The sequence below is a fragment of the Mus pahari genome, chromosome 2, assembly GCF_900095145.1.
Source record: "Mus pahari chromosome 2, PAHARI_EIJ_v1.1, whole genome shotgun sequence".
Classification (NCBI taxonomy): domain Eukaryota; kingdom Metazoa; phylum Chordata; class Mammalia; order Rodentia; family Muridae; genus Mus; species Mus pahari.
Genome location: NC_034591.1, coordinates 53,563,759 through 53,590,607, shown reverse-complemented (window position 1 = coordinate 53,590,607; position 26,849 = coordinate 53,563,759). Strand labels below are relative to the sequence as shown.

At 44.1% G+C, this 26,849-nt stretch overlaps 1 protein-coding gene across 1 annotated transcript; it reads left to right on the top strand.

Moving 5' to 3' along the window:
- Slc35b4 (solute carrier family 35 member B4) lies at positions 1-21,753 on the top strand. The gene is made up of 10 exons (XM_021190841.2): positions 1-263; positions 6,865-6,978; positions 10,047-10,149; positions 11,291-11,340; positions 13,955-14,036; positions 14,216-14,276; positions 15,876-15,985; positions 17,114-17,189; positions 18,194-18,269; positions 19,031-21,753. Exons 1-10 carry the CDS (start codon positions 187-189, stop codon positions 19,275-19,277), a joined length of 996 nt encoding a protein of 331 aa, XP_021046500.1. The 5' UTR covers positions 1-186; the 3' UTR covers positions 19,278-21,753.
- The last annotated feature ends 5,096 nt before the right edge of the window (positions 21,754-26,849 follow it).

Sequence of the window (26,849 nt, the reverse complement as noted above, 5' to 3'; positions counted from 1 at the left end):
GGGTATGACTGAGAACTACAGCTCCTGGTCTGGCCGCGTCGGTGGCAGCTGCGGAGGAAGAGTTGATCAAGACGGCCCTCAGGGGGGGAACCGCTGGTGGTGGTGATGTTGCGCGCCGACTTTCTAGGGTAGCGAACTGAAAGGGCGCTTTTTCTGCGCGCTGGCTCCCCGTGCCCCGCACCGGCCATGCGCCCGGCCTTCGCGGTGGGCCTGGTGTTCGCAGGCTGCTGCAGTAACGTGATCTTCCTAGAGCTGCTGGCCCGGTGAGTGACCCTCTCGGGCCGCGCCCGGTTCTCGAAGCTGGTCCGGGGTTGCTCGCCCTAGCCGCCTCCCTACTTCCCTGCACGGGATACCCACGTAGTCAGCTACTCTGCAGCCCTGGCACTCCTCCATTCATTAGCATCCAGGTGACAGGAACAACCAGGGTGCTGCTGTCGGCATCTCTATGCCACACTTAGGGAGTTTGAAGCCTGGAGACTTTCTCACGTGACCGATCCTAGGTCTCTAGGAGCACCCTCTCCAACTACTACTCATCCAACTCTAGCACCTTTCGCTGACCAGTGAATGAATGGCACGTGTCTGTCTGGAGCAAAACTTTTCTCACAGTCCTGTATTGTACACGTTGCAAAGAAAGTTTCGTTTGTGTGTATTGACATGTTTTGCAAAGCATTTGTTTTTATTGGTCGTTGAGATAGATGGTTGTGAGAGCACTTGGACTTGGCTTAGACTCCTTATGTGGGTGATGTGCAGATAACGACTGAGCTGTCACCATGGTCCCTTGAGCATTTCGCACTTTACAGTCTTTCGTTGGGAAGCATGCACTTTGAAGTGTAGCTTGGCAACGGGGTCGGCTTTGTGGTGGTGTCTTGCAAATAATGTTGGGTAACAATGTGCAAAGTTCAGTAGGCAGAAGTTAGAAAAGAGACAGGAGGAGCCGGGCGTGGTGGCGCACACCTTGAATCCCAGCACTCGGGAGGCAGAGGCAGGCGGATTTCTGAGTTCGAAGGCCAGCCTGGTCTACAGAGTGAGTTCCAGGACAGCTAGGGCTATACAGAGAAACCCTGTCTTGAAAAAGAAAAGAAAAGAAAAGAAAAGAAAAGAGAAGAGAAGAGAAGAGAAAAAAGAAAAGAAGAAAAAAAGAAAAGAGAAGAGAAGAGAAGAGAAGAGAAGAGAAGAGAAGAGAAGAGAAAAGAGACAGGAGATGAACTGGAAAACGGTTAGGACTAAACAGCTCGAGTTAGTTATTTCGGGTTTGCTTCCTCTGGCCATATAGCCTTGGCCTGTTACTCCGCTTCTCTGGGTCCCCTTTTTCAGGCAGTTCAATACTATCTCAGTTCAGAGTCACTAGCTACAGGTTTCTGAGTCTATATACTGCGTAAGACAACCCTGTGACCAAGAGTTACGTTGTTCTGTTGAAAGTTGGGCGTCTTTTCACTATTTGGAAGTGGCAGAGCAAAAATGGGCTGGGAGGTATCTGTCTGTCTAGCCCAGTACCAATTCCAGCTCCCTTTCATTTTTGAACTTGGATTTTGAACATAGTGTGATGTCTGTTGGAAATTTATTCTGTTTGATACTGTTGTTTTGAGTCCTTCAGAAGTAAGCAGTTTATTTATGGTCAAGGCTGTATGCATTATAGTTTGCTGTTAGAGAGCTTACCATTTTATTATGCAGAGTGTTGATGAAGATCAGATGTCTTGGGAGTGGACAGGAAGATGAAAATGAAAAAGAAAGTTTCTGGATACGCTTCAAAGGAAGAAAACTTTGGAATTTGATATATTTAATATATTTTTAAATAAGAAAGCGATATATATTCAGGCTAGCTATAGAAAGAGAGTCAGATAATTGCATTGAATGTGCCACTAAATTATGTGAAACCTGTGTGTTCTAGCTTATGCACTCTTGGCTAAAACACTTTTCTCAACCATCAGAGGGGTGGGTGTTAACTGCTTCATCCCCATGGATTTTGAAGGTGAATGAGGAATGCCTGCCTCACATTGGTGACTTCCCTAGCCTTCTCCCTTACAATTTGTCTCAGCACAGACATACATTGTTTTTGTGAGGGTCCAGAAAAGTTCTGTATGTATCCAGAAATGGATACATTTCTCTTTATAGAGTCTTTTCATTCTTTATAGGAACTTTTATTTAGAATTTTATTAGGGTCAATTTGTAATTGAATCCAAATTCCTTATTTAACTAACTAACCATATATATATATATATATATATATATATATATATATATATATACATATATAATCTGCATTTTTGTATACAACTGAGGGTTTTCCTTAAGACGTAAGAAAGTGGGCTTATTAATGCAATGTATAGTACATTAGACTGATAACAACGTGTGCCTGATTTGCTTAAGTAAACTCTTCACACTGTCGAGCCATGAAATCTGTCGAGCCGTGAAATCCGACGTGATTAGTCCAGATAGTCTTTAAAGTCCCTTCTAGATGTGATCTTGAAATTTGTGACTTTAATCGTGAGAAATCCCCATAGAAACCTCATAGAAAAGCAGGAGCTGTGCTTTTTAAATGGCTTCCTTGGAACACTCAGGTGTTAACTCTAAATACAAAGGCTGAAAAACTTGTTGAAAGAAGGGAGTGTTGAGCCATTTTCCCCCAATTGAAAAGCAGATTCGGTTTCCTCTTGCTGACCTTTGTAGACCTATAATTGGTGCCAGTGATAAAGTACAAATCTTGTGCACTGCATAAGCAGCTACACAGTAGTGAGATCTTGATTCCTTTCTTAAGGAGCTTATGTTCAACCTTGAAAGCATAATACATGTGTGTATATGTTATACACACACACACACACACACAGAACTAATGAAGCAGGTAAGGTATTGTGTGTCTTAACATCAGGATAACAATCTGAAAGATTTTATTTTTCCCTTTAAAACGTGATGTTGAACTAAATAAGACAGTTTTATGTCCAGGAAAGAAAGAAAGGAGGTGAAAACACCTGCCCGGTCATTCCTTTCAAAGTTGCTGAGTTTTGTTTTTTGTTTTATTATTTTTTTAAATTGAAATTTGGGTTTTTGCCAAAGAAAGTTCTAAGTAAGAGAAGGTATCTGCAATTAATGGTTATAAGTCTTAAATAAAGCTTAAGAGAAGGAAAGATTCTGGGGAAGCATTTTATTTATTTATTAAAACTTTATTTATTCTCATTAAAGCGAATTATTCCAACTAAAGGAACCCTTTTCCTTGAGCCATGCCAGCAGTGTGTCCCTAAAATGCTGTCCACGTTAGCGTAAAGGAGTGTTGGATGTCGGATCGTAGGAATGCATCACACACCTCCTATGGAAAGACAAAAAGTAGACTAGAGTTCTCAGAGGGCCCCATGGGAGGGAGAACAGGAACGTGATTCCTGCTGAGACTTCTTCTGGGGGCACCCTAAAATTAGATGGTGGTAATGGTTGCCATCTGAAGCCTGGTAACAATGGCAGTGATGCCAACCCTAGTCGTTTGCCATGAAGTCTGACCTAACACAGTACGTGTGACCTCCATGTCCTTAGCCATGAAATGTGGATAAGTAAAGGAAAATAGATTATAAGAAGGATACAATTGTAAACCGTTTAAGCTTATTAAATCTTTTGCACAATGCTAATATGCCAGAGCACATTTGCTTAAAGTGATGCCTCCTCCCACCCCCTCGCCCCCTTTGACTTGCTTGAGTGAAGACCAGACTCTGTCCCAAGTGGCTCCTACAGTTAGAGGTCTTCAAAATAGTGACAGCTGTCCTTTCTCTGCACCCCCGTTTCCCGTGTGTGTGTGTGTGTGTGTGTGTGTGTGTCTNTGTGTGTGTGTGTGTGTGTGTGTGTGTGTTTTGCTCGCGCTCGTGTAGATGAAAGGGACATGGTTCACCCTCTGAAACATTTTACGATGACACTGTGTTCTTCCTGCTTTCATGCTTGGCTCCCAAGTGCTTGTTTTCTTTTTCTCGAGGGCAGGGATCCAGGTGGTGCCCACAGTGAGCCACTCTCACTGTGCAGAGTAGCTTCACAGTAACTACTCTGTAAGAGCTTTGACCCAAGCTTTTAGTAGAAAATGGAAGGAAAGCCAGGGAAGTGTTGATAATCCAGTGTGATGCTTGACACCTGATGCATATTTTCTTACTGAGTTCTCATGGCAACAGTGTATAGTTTTCATTTTATAAAGGGTGAAAAAAGGTGTCGAGTGTGATTGTTTAAAAGGTACCTATTGGGTGAGGAGATGGCTCACCGTTAAAGTGCTCATTGTTCAAGAGTGAGGGTCAGAGTGCTGATCTCAGAACTCACATGCAGTGCCTGTAATTCCAGACTGTAAAGGCAAAGACAGGCAATCCCAGAGCAGGCTGGCTATCTCTGTGAGTTCTGGCCTTGATTGAGAGAGCCTGCCTCAGCGAATGAGGATGATGAACCAGCAAGGCTGATTCTGGACATCAATGTTAGCGCCTCAGGCTTACACATGGACATGTTCACAAGTGCACTCCCACACATGCAAACACCCATATGCACACATAGACACACACACACATACACACACACACACACACACACACACACACACACACACACACGGGAAAGGGGAGGCAGAGAAAGGGCAGCTGTCACTATTTCGAAGATCTCTCAGTGTGAAGGAGCCTAGGCTGCTCATCGTCCTGGTTCTAGTTGCCTTTCTAGTATGTGGCAGACTGGGTTAAGTGCTTTCCTGGGACCTGTTCATCTGTACATCAGTAAACCAGAGAGAGAAGTACTCACATTGTTCCCATTTTAAAGAAAATGGCATTTAGAAGTTTACCTACGTCCACACCACGAAGTGAGTGACAAAGGTGCTCTTGCATGTCAGCAGGAAACAACGTGGAACACTATCGTTCTCAGCTCTGTGCCTCCACGAACACACAGAACACACACGCTCTTGCATGCACAAGTACAGGCACACCCTTTTCCCATGAGGATCCAGTGGGGGAACCCTTAAAAGACTAGATTCCCAGGGCCCCACCCCAGGACAGTGAAATCGGGTCTGGGAGGGTGAACCTCTCCGGGAACAGGCTTTACATGGCTTCTTCCTCCACATTAAGTAAGTATTCGGCAGTGCCACTGAGCGATATCCCTAGCCCCCGTCCTTTTTATCCTTATAACTTTGAGAAGAACACCACCTCACTCCCCCACAATGCGAGGCTTACACGCTTGCACTGCCCTGCTCAGCCTGACCCATGGCTTCCCAGACATCAGCCAGGACTGTCTAGAGTTAAATGTCTGCTCTCTTGTATTGACCAGTGGTTTTAATGAGATTCTTGAATGAGATGAATGTCTTACACAATCATTTATGGACTCCTACAAAGTTTAGCCGTGTCTCTTGAACCAAGTAACTCTGAAAGGCAAATTGTTGAACTGTATCTAAAGCTGTTAGGTTTCAAGAGACCTTCATCGGCAGCAGAGCTTTCAGAATAGCTACCTGTTTCAGATGGCAGGCCTAGCTCTGGTAGATGGTGTCTTCCTTGCCCGTTACTGTGTGTGAGGAGTGTAGTTATGGGTTTGCCCTGGGGAAATAGCTCAGCAGTAGAGTGCTTGTCTAGTGTGCTGGCTAGTTTTATGTGAAGTTGATACAAGCTAGAGTTATTGGAAAAGAGGGAGCCTCAATTGAGAAAATGCTCTCCTAAGATTGGACTGTAGACAAATCTGTAGGGCATTTTCTTAATTCTTAATTAGTGATTAGTGGGGGAGGGCCCTGTGCATTGTGGATAGTGCTATTCCTTGGCTGGTGGTCATGGCTTCTACAAGGAAACATGCTGAGCTAGTCATGGGGCCAAGCCAGTAAGCAGCATCCATCCGTGGCTTCTGCATCAGTTCTTGCCTCCAGGTTCCTGCTCTGTTTGAGTTCCTGCCCTGGCTTCCTTTAATAGCAAACAGTGATGTGGATGTGTAAGCCCAACAGACCTTTCCTTTCCAAGTTGCTTTGGTCGTGGTGTTTCATTAGGGCAATAATAACCCTAACTAGGACACCTTGCATGTTCAAGGCCCCAGTGCTAATTTGCATATCTTGCCATTAGTATTCAGTATTCATGGCACCAGTAGAGAATGGAGCTGACTTTAATAGATAGCACTGTATTAACGTATAACTGCTTTAATGAGCCTCTGTTCAGTGGTGTCAGGTGGGTGTCTTTGGTTAAGATGAAGACAGACTCTAAAACTGGTTAATACTAGTCTTAGGGGGAATTTGGACGCTCGCCTGGGACATCTTTAGAGATAGAACAGAACTGGGGGAGGGGCAGCTCAAAAAAACTGATCTTGTGACTGATTTTCAGAGTGTCTCAGGAGGGATGTCAGAAATGACTTTCTGACATGTGTTCATACTATGGAATGTGTTCCTAATAGTCTCTGTGGAAGACGCCCGGCTCTCCCATAGAGCACTGAAAAGGATCTGTTGAATTCCTGGGTTATCTCTTGACTGTCTAATGTATTGACTCACCACGATAAGGGTTGTGGGGAGCTGCCATGTGCTGCAGCAGTATTTTTAGCCATTTTTAGTTTATTGTCTCAGCCCCAGAACCCATTTTTTGATAGTTTTTCTTAATCACCCTTACATAGATACACAATTATGTTGATTTATGTACAGACACACGTATCTGTGCCCTTTTTAGATAGCAAGCCTCTTTCCCATCCTGAGAACTGTTTTTCATTCACTGGGGATAGTCTAAAGCCATGTTCCCTATCACCACCTGGCCAGTGTGATCCATGGGATGTGAGAGCCGAGATGAGGAAGGACAGTGGGCTGCCGAAACCTACCCACTCTATTATTTTGCTGTAAATGTTACAGGTTGTCGTGCCCTTTAACTGAATCTGTGCCTCATTTTTTTCTCTCTCTTATTCACTATGCAGGACACATCCAGGATGCGGGAACATTGTCACGTTTGCGCAGTTCTTATTTATTGCTGTGGAAGGCTTCCTTTTTGAAGCTGACTTGGGAAGGAAGCCACCAGCTATCCCAATAAGGTATGGCACATTCAGTCTTGTTGAGTCCTTTTGAAACCTAAAAAGCAGCGCCCGCATAAGTATGAGCTGCATGTTTCTCAAGTTTGGGTAACAATGGAGACATGAGTTTCATGAATTACACTGTTACATTCTAGAAACCTACTTTTAGAGTAAAATTCCTGCCCACCGCATTTAAATAGCTGCGATGGAGATAAGTGTATGCGTGTAATACAGGGTCAGAAGGACTAGGGTGACCACAATAGTTATTTATGTATTCATCCTTTGTGTTGATAGAATTATTGATTATGCTAAGAGTGGTACTGTCATGCACCTTGGAAATAATTGGCTTTTGGAAATAAAGAAGCAATGGCAAGTCACCAAATGTCACTGAACTGTTTGCTCACCAATGGGTCATCTTATGTTGTGTGAATTTCACTTCAATTAAAAGAAAATGATTGACAAGCTAAGAAAAAAAATGTTAATGCCAGATCTCCGTCTATCAGTCCAGGTGTCTCCACAGGCCAAATGCGATTGTTCTTGTGTTGGACAACTTGATAGAGGTGTCCTCCTAGTAGCAAGAGTTGAGGAGAGTGGTGTCACTCAGCTTCCTTGGGAGTGACAATCACTTCTGAATGTCTCCAAGTACTCAAGCTCATCCTTGTTCCTTTGCTGTTCCTTTGTAGCTTGCTGAATCTTACTAACATTTGCCTTACGTTTCTGTTGCTGTAACACTAAGTATTTTACTTTCCTTTGGGTTTAGTGTCTGAATAAACTATCTGTCCCTGCAGGCCACCATTTACATCACTGTGGGAGTCTGATCACCTTTTTTTTTTTTTTTTTTTTTTGAGACAGGGTTTCTCTGTTTAGCCCTGGCTGTCCTGGAACTCACTTTGTAGACCAGGCTGGCCTCGAACTCAGAAATCCGCCTGCCTCTGCCTCCGGAGTGCTGGGATTAAAGGCGTGCGCCACCACGCCCAGCCTGATCACCTTTTTTATTAAACTGCTTTGGGTCTTGCGATTACCCCACCTTGAGCAGGGTATTTGGTGGTAACGTGATGTATATAATAGCAACCTTGCTGGCTAAACTGTTTCCTCCTACCAGTGTTCCCATTTCACTTTTACCCATACCTCTTCCTCTCACTATGTAACTATGGCTGGCCTGGAGCTCTCACATCGTAGACCAGGCTAGCCTGAAACTCACAGAGATCTACCCGCCCCTGCCTCTTGAATGCTGATATTAAGGGTGTGCACCAGCATGTCCAGCTGGCCTCTACCGTGTCATTATTGCACCCTGTCCCTCTTGCTGCCATTAAGTCCCCCATGGTCTCACCTTCATTAGCATATCCCCTTCAGTGATTATTTCATTTTGCTTAGGTCTTTCATCTCCACAGTTTGTAGGCTGTGTTATATAAATAGCCACATGGAAGAATTGAATTAATTATCCTGAAAGACCTTGATAAATGCTCTTTCCCAGTGGCTTCTCATCATGAGGACATTTGGCAAGAAGCCTTGTAAACTGACTAACAGATGTGACTTAGAGGTTGTGAGGAGGCCGACACTAGTGGTCTTGCATGCCTGTTGCTTTCTTCTCTTTGTGAGTTGTCAAGTTCCTCAGACTGGTAACCCAGCCTGGGCCGTGCTTACCCACTGGGCTGCCTGCCCAGCTCCATATCTAACCAGAAACAAAAGAGAAAGGAAACGTGAGGCTCACGGTTGTTTTATTCTTCAAATGTGCAAATACAAAACTGTTCAGAAATCTGCCCAAGGGTGAATATCTTATGAACAGTACAGAACCATTGTTTATTTTTGCTCTAGGTTGTCTAGGCATTTATTTAAAGTTTTAAAAATATTTTTAAATGAATCATAGAATTGCTGATATTTAATCCCTTGACCTACAAGAACATGACAAGGTGATAAAACCACATGGAAAGATATCTTGACTACTTCCTAGGTGGAAATGAAAACATACAAATAGGGAGGGTATAGGGGACTTTCGGGATAGCCTTTGCAATGTAAATGAAGTAAATACCTAATAAAAAATTGGGGAAAAAGGAAAACCTACAAATATAAAACGTTTTAATCTGTCTACTTGCCCTTACTTACCCATAGTTTCCATTTACTTATATTATATGTGTCCCTTTCCCTTCTAAGTCACCACCATAGTGTTTTTCACGATAGAGTCTCTTTAGCTAATCTCAGCCTTGAGGTGGATTCCTGATCTTCGTGTTTCCCCACTGTATGTGGTGCTGGCGATGCAGCCCAGGGCCTCATCCGTACTAAGCAAGTTACTCTTGCCAAAGGAGCTTCATCTCTAACCCCTAGGATATTTTTTTGTTTAATTTTTAATTTTCATCTTAATTTTAAGACCTACGCATTCTGAAATGACAAAGACTCTGGCCAGGCAGTGGTGGCACACGCCTTTAATCCCTGCATTTAGGAGGCAGAGGCAGGCAGATTTCTGATAGTTAAAAGCCACCGTGGTTTATACAGCCAACCAGAGCTACACGGAGAGACCTTGCCTTTCAAAAATAAAATAAAATAAAATAAAATACCCTGATTTTAAGTATAAATTCTATTCAAATCAAGGGGTAGCTTCTTTATTTTAGCGCCTCCTGGCTCAGCCTGCAGAATAATTGTCACAATGGCTAGGCTGAACATAATCTTGACTTAGCAAGTCTTTGGGGTCTTTTTTTTTTCAAAATTAAGAAAAAATAATATTCTATACATATCTGTATCGGATAGATTTAAAGTAATCATTCTCCAGAGGCTTATGAAATATATTTACAAGGAAATTAAATATTAAAAAGGATTATCCATTCACTTAAACTCTCTTGCTATTGGTTAGACAACATTTGTAAAACCTAGTTCTAAGTTATTTGAAAAATATTCAAGTGTGTCCTTAAACATATTCAATAGCTCAGACTTTCCCCATGCTAGTCTGACTTTGTCAAATATTTGTATGTGTACTTACATATTTGACTTTACGTGATAATGTACTCCATGTGTCTTGTAAAGCGAATACATGTATTTCCTTCTATATCAGAGTTTTTTGTAAAAGTGGATTTGCGCGATGTTCTCTGTCATTGCAGGTACTATGCCATCATGGTGACCATGTTCTTCACTGTCAGCGTGGTGAACAACTATGCCCTGAATCTGAACATCGCCATGCCGCTGCATATGATATTCAGATCAGTAAGTGCTGCCTGCCCACAGTGTGTGAACAAGGATGGATGGCTTTCATCTGCAATGTAAGGCAGACAGAGACCCGGGGAAGTGGAAAGCGAATGCCTTACTTGTATTTATCTCAGGGGAAATTTACTTTCTCTTCCCTTCCCCTGTCTGCTTTTGAGCCATACCTACTATCGAGTGTTTGATCTCCCTCACCCTCTGCCTTGCAGTGTTTTGCTTTGTAGTCCAGGCTGGCTTGGAACTCTCCATCCTCCTGCCTCAGCGCCCTCAGTGCTGGGATTACAGGCTTGTACCACCACACCTGGCGGGAGAGTTGTTGATGGAGTGTCTTCTCAGTACTTCACGTATGATGAGCTGTCTCTGTAGCTCGTGTATGAATAAGAGCCGAGTGTTCCCAGAAGAGCAGGGAAGACGGCCAGGGACATGTAGGTGGAGTTGCAGCAGTCTACAAAATGGGTGCTGACTGGAATATCATTATCTTGTTGCCTGAGACTTCTGTAGGATTAACTATCCTGTTCCTACAGGGACTTGCATTAAATAATTACAGTGACTGAGATGGCCTGACGTTCAAAAAATTGACACATGCCAGTTGGTTGATTGACACCTTTCTAGAGGAGAGGGAGATCCCCACGTGCCTTTCTTTATTAAGAGTGGAGGTGGGGAAAAGCTCACTCGAAGTTTTATACAGTACATACTGGAAAATGTGACAGAAGTAGGTCTCAGATATCACCTAGCCTACTAGTCATAGCTTGTGTTATGACTTTAGTGCAAACTGACCAGTTTTCACACTTACTTATTCATTTTATGTATGAGTGCTCTGCATGCCAGAAGAGGACATTAGATCCTAGTATAGATGGCTGTGAGCCACCATGTGGTTGCTGGGAATTGAAATCAGGACCTGTGGTAGAGCAGCCAATGCTCCTAACTGCTGAGCCATCTCTCCAGCCCTGAGAATTGATCATTTTTACTCATATTGTATCTTGCAATGATTTTATTATTTCACAGGACAGATTTTCTTGTTTTATTTTTGTCTCGGTGACTGCATCCTTCACCCCATGTTTTCGATTGTCAGTTTTCCTACCCATCATGAATCATGATGGGTTCTTCCCTAGTGCGCTAAAACCTCCCTCCTTGTCTTTTGCAGGGCTCTCTGATTGCCAACATGATTCTAGGAATTATCATTTTGAAGAAAAGGTAACAGCACACCTTCAAGTCCTGCATGTGGAAGTGACATTCCAGGCCACCTCCGTGCACTGCTCACCTTCCCTCTTGGTGATAGGACTCTTCTTGGCCATCAGCCTTTTCTTCTTTTCTTTCTCTAAGAATCATGTGTAATCCTGACTTTCCAAAGGCAACTGACCAGGTCTGAGACTCTCGCTGTGGGGTCTTGTGGAGCCAAACAGCTCTTGTTATCACTGGATCTTCATTGCTTTGCCAGCTAAAATTAGTCGACACAGAACTTCCCCGTGCATTATGGTCACTGTTAGCCACATGAGACTCCATATGTGAACCTAAAATTATCTAAGCGAAATAAAAGGCAGGATTTCCCCACTTTGGCTAGTTGCATTTTAGACACCGAGCATCCATGCATGGCAAGTGGTACCCGTTTTGGAGAGTGTGGATATGGAGCATCTCCAGGGTGTGCATGACAGGTCTGAGGGGCAGCTGTTCTAGACAGTGCTTTGCTGTCCATGGCCTCACAGTGCTGTAAACACTCTTGCCATTAGCCTGCATATTCACCACACATAAGATGCTCATCAGTGTAATGAACTAGTGAATAACTTTATATGCTAAGAGAATTCCCAGATAGACATGAAGAAGGAGCAGAAAGTTGAGGTTATTCACCTGTGGCCAGTGGTGTGGTAGGACTCAGGTAGGAAATGGCAGAACAGCCTAGGATGGGTTATCAAAGCACCCACCTCCCCCTCGAGCCTCAGCCCTCTCTGCAGAGAGAAGGGACATTAGGGAGAGACAGTAGAGAGTCTACAAGATTTCTCACAGCAAGGTCACTTTCACTGTTAAAACCACAATTGTGCAAGTGATGCCATGTTTCAATTATCCAGTTCCTAGTGTCTTGGTATTAGAGCTCTCTAGGCTAGGGAAGAATCCACCCATTCAGAGAGAGAACCTAAAGGGGTTTTGTTTTGTTTTTTAGATTGATTTTGACACAGTCTCATTATGTAACCCTGGCTGGCCTGGCACTTAGGTATGTCAACCAGCTGGCCTTGAACCCACAGAGATACACCTGCCTCTGCCTCTGCTTCCCAAGTGCTGGGATTAAAGATGTGCATCACCACATCTTTAGCAGGATGCTTGTCTAGAACCTACAGTTTTTAAGTAACGAGGGCTATATCAAAACAAGGACAGCTGTCCTATCTTAATAGGCTTCTTGTGTCCTGTATCTCCAGAGGCCTTGGAGTCCCCAGATACATTCTCTTGCGTGTGAGTTCTTTGCAGTCCTCTTTGCTTTAAGCATACATAGTAAACAGCCATGTTTTTTGTTTAAGATGAAGACTGTGTGTGTGTGTGTGTGTGTGTGTGTGTGTGTGTGTATAAAGTGTTACAGTCTCCTGATACAGTCTTACACTGTCAGGATTTCTTCTCAGCATCTGTTTCTCTTAAGAGTTTATTTGGACTCTGTTATCTTAACTCTGAGCCTTTGCCCAGTCACAGAGCAGGAGTTTCTCTACCATCCCTATACTCCTTCTCCTTTCCCCTCCCCCTCCTCTCCCTCCCTGGTGCTGGGGATTAAGCCCAGGGCCTTGTCCATGCCAGGAAAATATCCTGCCACCAAACTGTGTTCCAGGCTTATTTTCTTACTTTCATATACATAAGATTTTATATTTTTTATATATATTTCTTATATAAGGTTCTATTATCTATTTGCAATTAACTGTATATATTATAATTTCATACACACATACACATATGTATGTATACAACTATACAACTATATATCTATATTTATCTATAACTATATACATTTATATGTAAATAGAGATAGATTATATAATGTAATTTGAGTGTGTTCATCCCCGTGCCCTCTAGTCCATCCCCTGCCCCTGATAACCAGCCCCTTCCTCTTCCCTACCTCCCTTCTCTGTGGACTCCCACATCCCTCCCTCAGCCTCAGAGCCAGTCGGCCTGTGACGAGGTATTGTAATCAAAAGGTACAGTGTACTGGAGTAGAGAAGAAACGGTGATTCGTTCTGTGAGTTTAATTTCTTTTCATCCTTCCTGGGGCCTTTTCCTTGATTACTGGGACTCTGAGGGGATCATAATGATACAATTTTAGTTAATGTGAAATGTCACTAATTATGTTGCCCTCTGCGAATCTTTTATTCCTCCTTTTATCCAGCATTGCCTACATTTTACAGAACCATTTAAGTTATTCAGATTGTTTTAAATGAAATACCTTTCCTGGAGAATGGACATTATTCCCCAAGTTTTGACTCTTGTACCTGATAATCTCTTGCTCCCCTTGAATAGTGTGTGTATGAAGACTCACTGGGCTCGTAGGCCTGGAAAGGCACAGACACTGGTGAAGCCTGGGCGGGTTGCATTATTGGTTTCTGCAGAGCAGAATGCAGTACCATGTGACATCTGGTGTGTGTCTGTTTTCTGGTTTTGGTTTCTTTTCCATTTTCTGATAGAAACAGTTTGCTGGTCAACAAACTGTTAAAGACAGCTACTGGAGAGTATCCCCCAGTGACTCTAAAGAGCTTTGTACTTGAATCGCATACTGCCTGGTGGTAGATCCCATTAGACGTTGTTTCCTTCCCTAAGGTGTCTTGTCCTTACTTTTCAGATACAGTGTGTTCAAGTACACCTCCATTGCCCTGGTGTCTGCGGGGATATTTATTTGCACTTTCATGTCAGCAAAGCAGGTGGTAAGAATCAGCTTTAAATCGTTTCTGTTCACTGCTTGTCATCGGGCCCCATTAGGCACCTATGAGTGATGAAAGGAATTAGAGAGAGTATGTATCACAAGGATGCAGCTCAGGGAAGAATGGGAGGAGGTGGAGAGCAGTTCTGGTCCCTGTACACGGTGTGCTTTCTTACTTCCTAGACTGTCCAGTCTGGCTTGAGTGACAAGGACGGATTCCAGGCCTTTGCATGGTGGTTACTAGGTAAGTACAGTATTTACAAAAAGCTAATGACCTCTGCGCTCATGTTTGCTGAGTCTTCTCCTGTGGGACGTGTTTCTTGGCAAGAAGTTTAGGCTAAACTAATTATGCCAAGGAGGAGAGTGGCACTTGGGACCAATAAGTCTCTGAACTTTAGTATTCAAAAAAGTAAGAGGCTACTGTTGACTCTTCAGGCATGTGTTCTGTGCAGGTCCGTGTGTCCCATGGTTGTCACTGGCACAAGAGAGAAAAGTCTGCCATTCTCCTCCGGACTACTGTGGAGGGAGCCTTCTGTTTCTTCTCTGCCAGTCCGCTGTCTAGAAGGACTTGTAAAAGAAGGGTGTGTTAGAACTCTTGACTCTATATTTCCCAGGGATGCATTTCTAACTCTGGGGCTTGTTTCCTTCCTAAGTTAACTGCTCCATATGGCAGTGTTTCCAAGTCAACTCTCATGAGAAGTTTTAAAAATACAAGTATCTCTGTGTGGAATTAATTAGACAGCTCCTCTAGGGCCTCATCCTCACATGGATTTGGAGGGGACACTCCAGTGTGTGTGGTAGGAACAGGAGCAGGCTAACACTGATTGGGTGGAAGAAGGTAACAAGAAAGTGTGTCCTCCTAATCTGGGATTTGGACATTAATTAACCCTTTAGTTGCTATTCTTCAAAGCAAAGATCTCTGTACTGTTAAGAAAGTACTTACTCAATGGGAAAATTCTCAAAGCATACAAATATGCAATTCCTGGGGAAAATTAATGTCCAGTAATCTTATACTCTCTTAATATAGTGATCGCACATGCATGCGCACACACACACACATACACGCGCATACACACACACACACACACACACACACACACACACACACGATAACTGTTTACTTTTGACTTATGGTTTTGACAAGATGGTAAGTGGTGCTGTCACCGTGAGAGAGTAGAGTGACACAGCCATTTTCCTACAAGCCGCTAGCAGAGTGAATCGATTGCCTTCCTTAAGAAATACTGTGTGCTGAGTTTTTTAAAGGTCTTAAAGGTTTTTTTTTTTAAATGTTTGACTCAGCAGTTCTATTTATGAAAATTTATCCTAAGGAAGCAAGTAGCATTTCAAGTTTTTGTGTATATTGATTTCAATAAAATAACTGTAAATCTAACTGGTTTCATATCAAGACATTTAAATGTGGTACAAGCACATGATAGGATGATGTACAGAACCTAAATCACATTGAAAACACATTTAATAAGGGACATAAAGGGAAGGCCCAGAAGGACCTCCTGAGAAAAGCGACATGTAAAGATGTGTGCAGGACAGTCTTATCCTGTTTCAATGTGCAGAAGTTAAGTGTGGACAATCTCATCCTATTTCAGTGTGCAGAAGTAAGTGTGGACAGTCTCATCTTGTTTCAGTGTGCAGAAATAAGTGTAAGGATGGGGACATGGGAAACCAGAGGAGTCGATGGAAGCATTATGGCTTTAAAGTTTGCATATCTTATATATAACTTTATGATAGTTACAGAACTATTTATATACAGTATACATAAATTACACTGTCACCTAGAGAAAACATGTGGGCAGGCACGTAGTAACCTGGTCCATGTTTTTATTAGGTATTGTGGCACTGACCTTCGCTCTGCTGATGTCGGCAAGAATGGGCATCTTCCAGGAGACTCTGTACAGACAGTTTGGGAAACATTCCAAGGAGGCGTTATTTTATAATGTAAGCAACTTCTTAAACTCTGGGAAGGTGAACTTTCCCATTTATGATATGTTGTGCTGAATGAAATGCTATGTAATTGACAGATTGTGTTTTTATTCGTAACCAGCCTTTAGACAGAACACTGAAGTACTTTAGGCAGGGGAATAATGTGTATTTTGAGTGGCAGGTATTCATATGAGATGATCATGGTCAACCACATAGAACATTTAAAGGACAAGGAACTAAGGCCCACAAAGTAGGCCTTAGTAGGTACAATTGTTCAACCAATATAGAAAGCTGGAAGGGGCACGTAATCCACAAAGCAACAGGTCAGGGGTGTGGGTATCAGTGGGGCAGTTGGGAGATGGGGGTTCAGGGCCTGAGTTCCCCAAAGGGACTTTAGTTGTGTGATGGTTCAGGCCACTGCATGTTCCTGAGCTGCTTCATCGTAAAGGGTCACCTGGCAGGCGCTCCTGTAGCTCTCCTCCTCCCCTTCTTTATTGCTGTTAGAACATGACCAGAGAACTAACTGCCCTCTGAGGCCTGGAGACAGCTCTTCCCATGCGCAGGCAATCCCAACAGGCAGGTGGACACATTCACTTGGCTAGAGTTTGTGGCTGGGGATTTTAAAGGTAAACATTCTGCCTGCTTTGTATCTTTCCTTGAGAGCGATGGCAAGCACAGTGATAGCTCAGCAAGAGTCGCTGTGACTTGATTTGACCTTGTGTGGTAGTGAGGAGGATGGAGGTTGGCAGGCACTATGTCCTCTTCCTCTTTAGCTTCCTCTCACCGTTTGTTTGTTTCTTGTCCGTAGATTGTCTTCAAATCTCTTTCATACTAGTTTCTAAATCCTTTAAGATCTGCATGGGCCTTGTAATTTCCTAATATAGTATGTAGCAACTCCTTTTAGGCACAATGTCTGTGTGCTGAGGGCCCCATTTTCCTTGTAGAGGGAAGGACCCTACTCCTTTGCTTTCTCCATGGTGACCATCAGACTCCATAAGATGTCATGCGAGGGCACAGAGGCACTAGAAACCTCACCGTGGGGGGCGCTTTTGCTCCCTGGCCAGCTTGAGTCATTGTAGAGCTACCCTAACCGTGCTGCGCTGGATTTGCAGTTACCTCTGTGTGCTCCATTTTTTCCCACAGCATGCCCTTCCACTTCCTGGTTTCATCTTCTTGGCCTCTGATATTTATGACCACGTTGTTCTGTTCAATAAGTCTGGTAAGTCTGGGGTCATGTGGCAGTTTTCCCCGCATCCCTGCCAGTTTGTGAGGCAAAGCCTCACTTTGACATTTGGCTCAACCGCGGCTTTATTTCGTGTTCATCTAAGCCCTTGCCTGTCCAGACAGGGCTGTTAGTCAGTAGTTGCAGCCGTGAGAACAAGCGTCGCAAGCTCTCTCCTAGTCCCCATGAGGACGAATATCCTTTGCCTTCTCCTTTCCTTTGGCATCGTGTGTTTGCATTTGAACATAGAATGTTAAATGTTTTGAGAATACAAATGAGTAGTCCGGGTACGAAGCTGGGTTGGAGCCCTGGGAAGTGGGGTGGCAGCCCGGCCGTCTCTGTCTCTCTGTCTCTTCTGCCGTGAAAGGCAGAACTGCTCACAGATCCCAGTCGCCTTGGCGCCAAGCATGCCAGAGCGAAATGATGACAGGGCTTGTCTCCTAGCTACAGATTAAGTAAACAAGATAAAGTAATTGCAAACAATATTTTTAAAAAAAGAAATGTTAGACCAGTGTGAAATGTCTGTATGAAGATGGGCTGTTGCTTTTTAGGGTGACTGTACTAAGTTGATGATGAATGGTCAGTCCCCTGGAAAGACCTCAGACATACAGTAGACAGTAAGAAAAGCCTTGTTTAAATCAATGCTTTATGTTGCACACAGCACAGGTAGTAAATGCATTGTATACCACATTGGGCCTGGTCTGCCTGTGCTGGTGCTGTTTCTGTCGTCTTCTGACCTAAAAATGTGTTATGAAAGTAGTAAAAGAGACCACAAGGCTCTGCACTGCAAAACATCACTTTTCATTATTAATGTCCTGGTTTGTGGAGGTCCTGGGGATCCCCGTGGAGCCCCACTCCTGTGGTGAGCACGAACTGAGACCAGGTGAATAAAGAGACGTGCATGCTTTGAAGGGAAACGATGCTGCGGTTCCTGTTCCTGTTTTCGCCTGTATAACCTTGTTCAATGCTGCCATGACTGTGTTGTCTCTTCACCTCTGCAGAACTCTATCAAGTTCCAGTCATCGGTGTGACGATGCCCATCATGTGGTTCTACCTCCTCATGAATGTTGTGACTCAGTATCCTTTAGTCCTCTTTTATGTGTCCCCATGTTGCTTTGGCGGAGGATTGTTTATTCTAACAATGTGGGGACATGAATTTGGGTTTTGCCTTGATTTATATGGTAAGCTGGAGATAGATAAACCCATTCATGAAGCCCCATTGTAGAAGGGAAAGAGAGTAATGGTGCAGAAGGTCAGATAGGTCCCACTGAGGAAGCAGGGCTCCGTGGGTTGCTTATAGCTGGTTGTGTTATGAGATGAAATAGTCTTGGATTCCTGCCCGGGTTTCTGGTATCCTAGAAAATAGTTACTATTCATGACTATTATAAGTCACTGCAAGGTTCTGAAACAAACTTCAAAGTGAGACTAATTTAAAAGTAATTATATTAGTAGAAGGACCTTACTGCTGTAAGAGTCATGGCATCTTTAAAATACTGAAACAGATGGAGGTTGACTGCCTCCTTCTGAAACCACATAGATTTGCCATACAGAGCTGCAGGAGAGATTGGAGGGTCTGAGGACAAGACAGAGTAAGGTGAGTAGGGTCACCTTCCTGAGAGTGGCACTCTGGCATTCACTTCAAGATGACCTTCATTATAAACTGTAAGGACAATCTATAGTGATGGGCTTAGGAATGGCAAGGTCAGAGTCCTTCGGGAAGTCCTGCTAAGGAGAGTCCGAAGAGTGTTCTTCCTGTTTTCTCAGCATGTCAAGTTGAAGCCAGGACTGGAACCTAAACCCTAGTTTACAGCGAACAGCAGCCTTAACCACTCCTCCAGATACGTGTGCATCCGGGGCGTGTTCATCCTTACAACAGAGTGTGCCTCCCTCACCGTCACACTGGTTGTGACTCTGCGCAAGTTTGTGAGCCTCATCTTTTCTATCTTGTACTTCCAGAACCAGTTCACTAGGTGGCACTGGCTGGGCACCTTGTTTGTCTTCATTGGGACCATAATGTACACAGAGGTGTGGAAAAACCTCGGGACCACAAAAAGTCAGCTGCAAAAGGATGACAAGAAGGACTGAGGTCTGCCTGGGACAGACAGACGATGTTATGTGAGAGCGGCCTCTGCTGCAGGTCTGGCAATCATTTCACTTTAGCTGATGTCAAATTACCAGAGTATTGAAGCAGACGGGCTCCAGAGCTTCCTCCGAAAGGATGGGGCTCATCTGCTCTCACGAGTCTGCGTTTGTAGACTCCACATAGGCATCCCTGAGATAGAATAAACAAAACAAACAAGGCTACCAGGCAGACTGTTGGGTTGCCTCCGCATTTGCTTTTCTATTTCCAGAACATCTGAACCATATTTGTTGAATTCCGAGTCTCAGAGCTTCTAGTTTTCTACCTGTGTCGAACTTGTTGCCACCGACGACTCTTTGCTGTGTACCTCTTTCCTCCCTCCACCCCTCCATACTTAAGCACTTTGCAGCATAGCCAACATTCCAGGCACAATCAGGCACTGAGTGATCCAGTGGACATACAAAAAATTAGACCCTAGGAGTGATGCGGCCAGACTCCCTCCAGCGTGTTGGTGTTGGGAGAAAAGCAGTTGTCCCCATGAGCAGAGCCCTTGAGATCCGTGAGCTGGATGCCAGTGATGCTGGAGTAGACAGGTGGATCCCACCACGCACATTTCACGTTATTTAATTAATCGATGCAAAGATCACAGACTTCTTTCACCTGCTGCTTTCTGTAGTTAGACCGGTCCTGCAGCGCTCATTGCACATTAGAAAGGAAGAAAACTTGGAAGTGGATTGAGAAGAGGGAGGCCTTTCCTTCCATCTCCCACGAGAAGCCCCTTGGCCTGTTTACGGAGATGGAGAAGGAAGTGTGGCCCAATACAGCTCACTCCTGCACACTCTGAGAGACTGTTGCCCCTGTGAACCCGGCCACACACTCCCATGGGATTCCCATGGGTTTCAAATATATGTCTGTGAGAGGCGTTAAGACCTGGCAGCCAGAAGATACTTCTGAGAATTATCATCTGTCAAGTCATTGATGATGATTGATACACAGGTGTGAGTGTGGTCAAACCCCAGCTGCCACAGGGTGAAGTCTTCTTGTCCCATATATATGGGACTGCTTTTGGTGGGTGTGCATGAGAGGTGGCATGACACAGCATGTTTACATACAGAAACAGGCCTGCCTCTTTTCTGCTGATCACCCTGAAGGTCTGATTTTCCTCTCTTGGATCCCCTTGAGGAAGAGTAACCCTGTCACACAGCATGTGGCGCTTGTGTGCCCTCAGCTGGATTGTATGTGATTGAAGAACAAGGACATCCATTTTGCTTTGTTTCCTCTTCCTCACTTAGGGCCAGACCCTCACTACCCTCACCTAGCCATCTGCTCCACTGCAAACAGCCATTCGCACTGTTTCTCTCGCCTTCCATTCTTCCACTATGCGCTGACTGTGCTCTTAGACTGAGGTGTGGCTCTCGGAGTCTCCTTGGCTCACTCGTATTCTTTGGTGCCCCCTCTGAAGATGCTCTTTGATGGGTCTGAACAGCAGCAGCAAAGAGAACTAACTGTCCTAGTCCTCTGGGTCCCCTGGGAAGGCAGCCAGACTTCTTTGACTTTGTGTTACATTAAATGCAGATACTGTTTCTCTGCCTAAGTCCCCTGGTTTGCAGACTGATTGTCATTCTGGCCATTGACAGCTTCCCAGTGCTGGTAAGGGTCTGTTCTCAAAGACACTGAATTAGATGTGAACCCATTCACAGTCCCAGAAGTTCCGTAGCTACTTTGAAATATGTGGGATTGCCTGGACCAGTGTTGCTATAAATACCAAGTGTTAAATGCCCCCTTATAAAGACAGTAATAAAAAGTACTTTTTTCTTCCAGTTTAACAGAAGACTCTGTCCCTCAGGGCTCCTGACGCTCCATTCTGATTACTCCTAACAGGCTATATATAACCTTCAGTTACCTAGAGCTTCCCTTTTTATGTTGGGAGAAGTATGACACAGCTTGTAGTTCCCTGAGACTGGCTGATACAATCTAACTGGACTGGAAGGGTTTCAGAATGTGTATCCCTTTGTGAGTTTTGTTGAAGGAGCTGTAAGAACAGATAAGGGTGTGAGCTCTGCTCCCTCAAGCTAGCAAGTGCCCCAGCTGCTTCCTGCCCTGCAGTAGACAGAAGGAAATGTATCAGACTCTAGTTACAGTTTTGTAAAATCACCCTTCTAAAGGTTCTGTTTTCCTTCTCATTGTGTATGTTCATTGCACAGGACCCTGTCGCTGGACACTTCCCTGCAGTTGAGTACTTTCCACACGCTCTCCTCTCCCCGTGCTGTCCACCCATTAGGCCCCGCTGTTCCCCTGAATAGTTTGCCTTCTACCTTCAGATAGCATACACACTGTGGTTTCATGTCTCTCTACAAAGCCCAGGAACTACAAATATGAGCACACATACACTGTTTATCTTCCCCACACCAGCTAACTCCTTAATAGGAACATCTCTGGATACATCCATAAAATCACTCTTTATAAAAGTCAGTCCTCTTTGCTTTTTTTTTTTTTTTGCATGTGGACTGTAAAGGTTTTAAAAGGGCAAATAAGCCATTTTATCAAGGGCCAGGCTCCCTGGAATGTAGAGAACTGCCTATTAAACACCTTTGTTCATCTTCAGAGACAGAGCATATCGCTTGTCTCAAAATAGAGCTTAAGACATGTAACACTCTAGAGTAAAAGCCAGCTATCAAAGGACACTAGCCGGGAAATGTCGTGTGTCTGCGCCCACACGACAGCAGGACAGGAGCGGATGCTTGGGGTATCCTTAATATCTCACAGCCTGCTGTTGTCGACGCCATCTTTATCACTTTCATTAGAAATGTGTTTTTAGTTGTTAAACTTTTTTCTTGCAGTGCCGAGGGTCAGACCTGGGGCCCCATAGCTAGTGTGGATTCTTTTGTTTCCTTTTCACCCACTACACTAGATAGACTTACAGTTGATCTTCTGAGGTTTGTTCTGCAGTTCCTTTCCCCCTCTTCCTGCCCAGCTGCCCAAAGTCCAGCACTACGTTCTCTGCCAGGGTGGTTGGTGGTGCCTGTGGCTGCCCTCTTCTGTTCTGGGGGGAGCACATGGTAGTTCCGAGGGTTCTCAACCTGTAATCATTTCCTGTGCCCCTTTCTTCCATGCTGGGGTCTGCTTTGGGGTTTGCCTTTGCCCTTCCTGACTCCTGGGTTCCTGCCTCCCCTTGGGCAGATGAGCAACACCTGCCATGCCTGCTCAGGCCTCTGCTCCCTGAGGCCTCCTGGTAATTTTCAGGAGTTTTCTAGGGTATTTATATCCATCTAGAATGCCTTGTCTAGTGTTTCCATAAGCATCGCTAGTAAGAGTGTAGTGTATGGGAAGCACTTGGCCGAGAGCTTGCATGGAAGCTTTATCTGAACCGACTGCATATTCTTGTCCAGCTCGGCCCAGGAGCAGAGAGCCGCTGCTCATGTCCCTTCTAGTTTGGTTCCTTTTAGCCTAGAGACGGGGAAGGGGAATGGAGTCAGGGATAACTCTAGTGAATTAGCCGTGGGTGGTGGACATGGTATCTGAGCAGATTGCGTACCTGGAGGAAAAAGCACGTGTTAAAGATCTGAGACCCAGATCTTCTTTTTGGTTAAAGGCAGAAATAGGAGGAACCCCTGCCACATAAACAGAGTCCTTTGGGCTCAGTGGCTTTCTGCTGAAAGCTGTCGACTGAATCTTGTCTGTGGCAGTTGAGGCTGACATTGAGAGAATATAGAGAAAATGTGCTCATTACTACCAGTGGTCAGTGTAGTGTTTGGAAATAAGTATTTGCAGTATTTAAGCACTGGAATGTTTGTTATGATCAGAGCTGGGATTGGAGGCTGGATCTTCCCAGCTTTATAGTATATTCTTTTTTTTCCCCAGAAGTTTCCTCACCGTAGACATTCCAGGAAGAGGCCGGGAGCATGCATAATTCATTTCTGAACTGCCAGCTCCTGGCAAAGTGTCTGACGTGTGTCACATGAGAAAGTGAATGCTTGCCAAGGCCTTTTCCTCCCTCTCCATAGTGGTTCCTTACAGCCAAGGAAGGGAACTGCCCAGTGGCTCCAAACAAGAAAAGGAGTGGGGAGCAGTTACTGGGAGAGGTCCAGAGCAGGCTACCCAGCTTTGTGCTCCCTTGATGCGTGGTGGTAGGGAAGAGGGGAGAGACTTGTGTGCGTATTACCATGTACAGTTGATGTTCAGGAAGAATCTCACCAGATCATTAGAGCCCTAAGGGTTTTTGAAGTGGCTGCTTGGTGACCAGCACCCTGCGAGAGCCGTGTATCTTTGTCGACTCTGAGTATCACAGACTTCTTCCCCTGAGCTTTGCCTACAGAAATTACCACCATGAAGCAAGCAGCAAAAGAGCCAGAGATAGAAAAGGCCTGGTCTGCATCCAGACACGGCCCATATTTGAGAGGGGGGGCGTGTAATGATGCCTTTGACAGATGAGTTATTTTACATCTTTTCTGGTGGAAGGTAGACTCCTCGGGCAAAGTGGGAGGCAGTGGTTATTCCCCAGCAACACAGGAAAGCCTTTGTGCTTCGCTCGCAATTGGGAGCATTTCCGAGCTGTTTGCTTTCTTTCCAGAGAATGGTCTCAGCTTCCCAAGAAGGATGATTTGAAAAGTAACAAATTATGGTGGTGAGGATTTTATTCATTCAGACTCTGAACGCTTCATTGAGTAGTACATTTTAAGAACAAAGATCAGAGCTGGAGGGAGCCCGGAGCAGCCGTGTGTGTAGAACAGCCCAAAGACATTAGTGAGCATTCAGACTTTGAGCTGTGTAAATATCAGACATCACTCCCAGCCTTAGGAGATATTTGAGCAGTTAAGGAGGAAAGGGAGGTTCTTTGAATAAAACGTTTTGCCAAACTGAATGTGCCTTTTTACTGTCATTTCTTATAAAGAGCCATTTTTCACCTCTGAAAAAACTCATAAGACATCTGGTTTTTATCTTTAATTTGCAATAGTTGTTTCTTAATAAAAGTGATAAATCCCTGCAGGTGTGTCCAATCACCGTTGCCTTCAGGGCTCGTGTGTGGTTTCAAGAGCTCTCTTGTTTTTACCTTGTTTGTGGTGGCGGAGGGATGCTTCGCTATGGACCATTGTCAGCAGCCTGTCTTCCTGATGCTTCCCAGCTGGATCAGTAAGAGGCCCCTCCCCAGGCTGCTGCCTGCTTCTGCTTCACAAATGTAAAGTCGATTGGTCTGCCATTGGAGTTCTAGAAGTTTGTGGCAGTGTCTGCCACGAATCTCTCCAATATATTGACTTTTATATATAGTCAGTATATTGACTTTTATATATATTATAGTCAGTGTGATCAGCCCCCTTTCTTTACAGACTAGACTACTTTTACATAAATCCTAACACAGAAGTCACACATGCTTCAAGCAGTGTGCCAGTCTGCAGTCACACACAGGTGCAAACAACCTCCCCTTTTAACAGTTTTAATAGACTGTTTTTCAGGCTGAGCTGGGTGTTTTAAGTAGACCCACAGTTTTGAGCTGGACTATCCTCTGAAGCCCCAAAGGGGTAAATGCGTGTTGAACTCTAGAATGTTGTGAACTGCCAGCCTGAGAAGAGAGACCCCTTAAGATGGTAAATTATGGTTTCGTTCAACTCGTGAGCAACCTGTGTGTTTCCATGAGCAGGGCACTCTTTTTCATGGTGCCCTGTACTTCTGATACCAGCAGCAAAACACAGGTTGTGCATACCAGGCTCCAGATGCCACTCGTTGAGAAGAGCAACCAGCACTTAGGGAGATGTCACAAGGATCCATTTCCTTTGACTCCTTTCTTACATGGGACAGTCAAGCACTATCAAAGACTGGTGCATACCACTTGGTTTTCTGTTCACATCAAAAAGTCTGTTTACCAGGAGAAACAAACATGTGGGCATGCAGGGTTTGTCAATAGCCAAAGCTTTTAGTGATGTTCTTTATCTTCAAATTAATATAGTCATCTCATCATTAAAATGAAGTTATTTTAACGTCTGATTGTTTCTTAATCAGCACTTCAAGGATCTAGCATATGGCTCTGTTACTACACATGACTCGGCAGCACAAATGCGTCCTAAATCCAAGTAAATCTTATGATGATAACCACTAGAGTTTATTATAATGAGTGAAGTTGATTACACGAACAGCAAATCCGTGTGGGTTTCCCAGAATCTCTTAACATTTGATTTATATAATTAAATAATGGTATTCTCAATGAAAACCAACTGTGAGGGAAATGTGTTTTGTTTTACTAACTAGGAAACTGAGGCGTGAAAGAACTACCTAACGTCCGCAGCTCAGTTGCTCATATGTTGTTGGAGCTGAGTGTTGCGCTGTTAGACCCGGGAGTCAGCTCTAAGGATTGCCCTGTGCTATCTCCCAAGGCAAGACTTCTATCTTGATCTACTCACTGGCTTAGATCTCCATATGCTAAATGCCACCAATGAGCCTCGACTCTGTTCTTAGCATGTTAGTTGTTAAGGCCTAGGTAAAATATTAAGGCCTAGATGGAATGTTAAGGCCTAGATAACTTACCTGCCCAGCCTACCATTTTGTGCTGTTACTGATATTATAAGGAAATGTTCTCACGTTTTTTCTGGTAGTTACTAGGAAATGTTCTCATGCCCATGTTGATTACATATTCTGTTACATTCTGTGTCCTTGGAAACTGATCACAATAGAAGTCAGTAGAACTGCTTTGAATAATTACATACAGTAAGCTTGGACCCCAACATAAGAGAGACACCTTCACCAATATAGGAAGCTATTTGGAATAAGACTTCCATTTTGAGTAGGGGTTCCAGTAAATTTTAATTTTCCAAGACCTCCCTGGGAACTGTCATCCTGGTTGGCAAGTTAAGACATGAATGTTAGACAAGTCCCATCCTTCTTGACGAGACATGAGTGTTAGACAGGGCAAGTCCCCTACCACAGTTAAATACCCCAACCAACGAGAACAAGATAAATGTGCAACAGACATGTTCCTAAGGAAGTCCCCTGTCCCTAAATCTTGACTGATGGAATAACTTGGCACAGTTGTTTGTGGATTCCAGGCTTAAAAGCCCTGTAGGAGCTTGACTCAGTGTCATGGTTCAACTCCCAAGTCAGGAACGTGGCCCTGATCAATTGGTCTTGGGGTGTGGCATTCAATAAACCATCCCTATTTGGCTGAGATTGGTATTTGTGTGATCTATACAGTGATTCCCAGACCTCAACATTAATTTTGCTTCAATTCATATTATATTCTCTCAGAGCTTGAATCCTGTTCTCCAGAACAAACAAGAAAATAAAACCTCAAAAATCTGGTTACAAGACAGTACTGGCTCCTCACCAGGATTTACCCATTTTTCCTAGTGCTCAAGTATGTAACATTAGCCAACACCATCAGATGTGTAGCAGAACATAAATCACAGCTTTTACAATGATTTGCTTAAGTCTCTGTAGTTTACAGAATGTTTAATGTGTGTGTTAACTGTTCTTTTCATTTCTCTAAGTTCTGTTCCAGAAAGCATTTTAATTAGGTTATCTCATCTACCTGGCTGAATGCCATCCCTGAATTATACTTTGATAACAAATCTTCAGCCATTCCATAAGGA

What these genes read in the sequence shown, in the direction of transcription:
- Slc35b4 (XM_021190841.2), top strand. Translation starts at nt 187, where the DNA reads ATGCGCCCGGCCTTCGCGGTGGGCCTGGTGTTCGCAGGCTGCTGCAGT. An exon ending in CCACCAGCTATCCCAATAAG is followed by an intron (nt 6,979 to 10,046) that starts GTATGGCACATT and finishes CTGTCATTGCAG; the next exon opens with GTACTATGCCATCATGGTGA. An exon ending in ATTATCATTTTGAAGAAAAG is followed by an intron (nt 11,341 to 13,954) that starts GTAACAGCACAC and finishes CTTACTTTTCAG; the next exon opens with ATACAGTGTGTTCAAGTACA.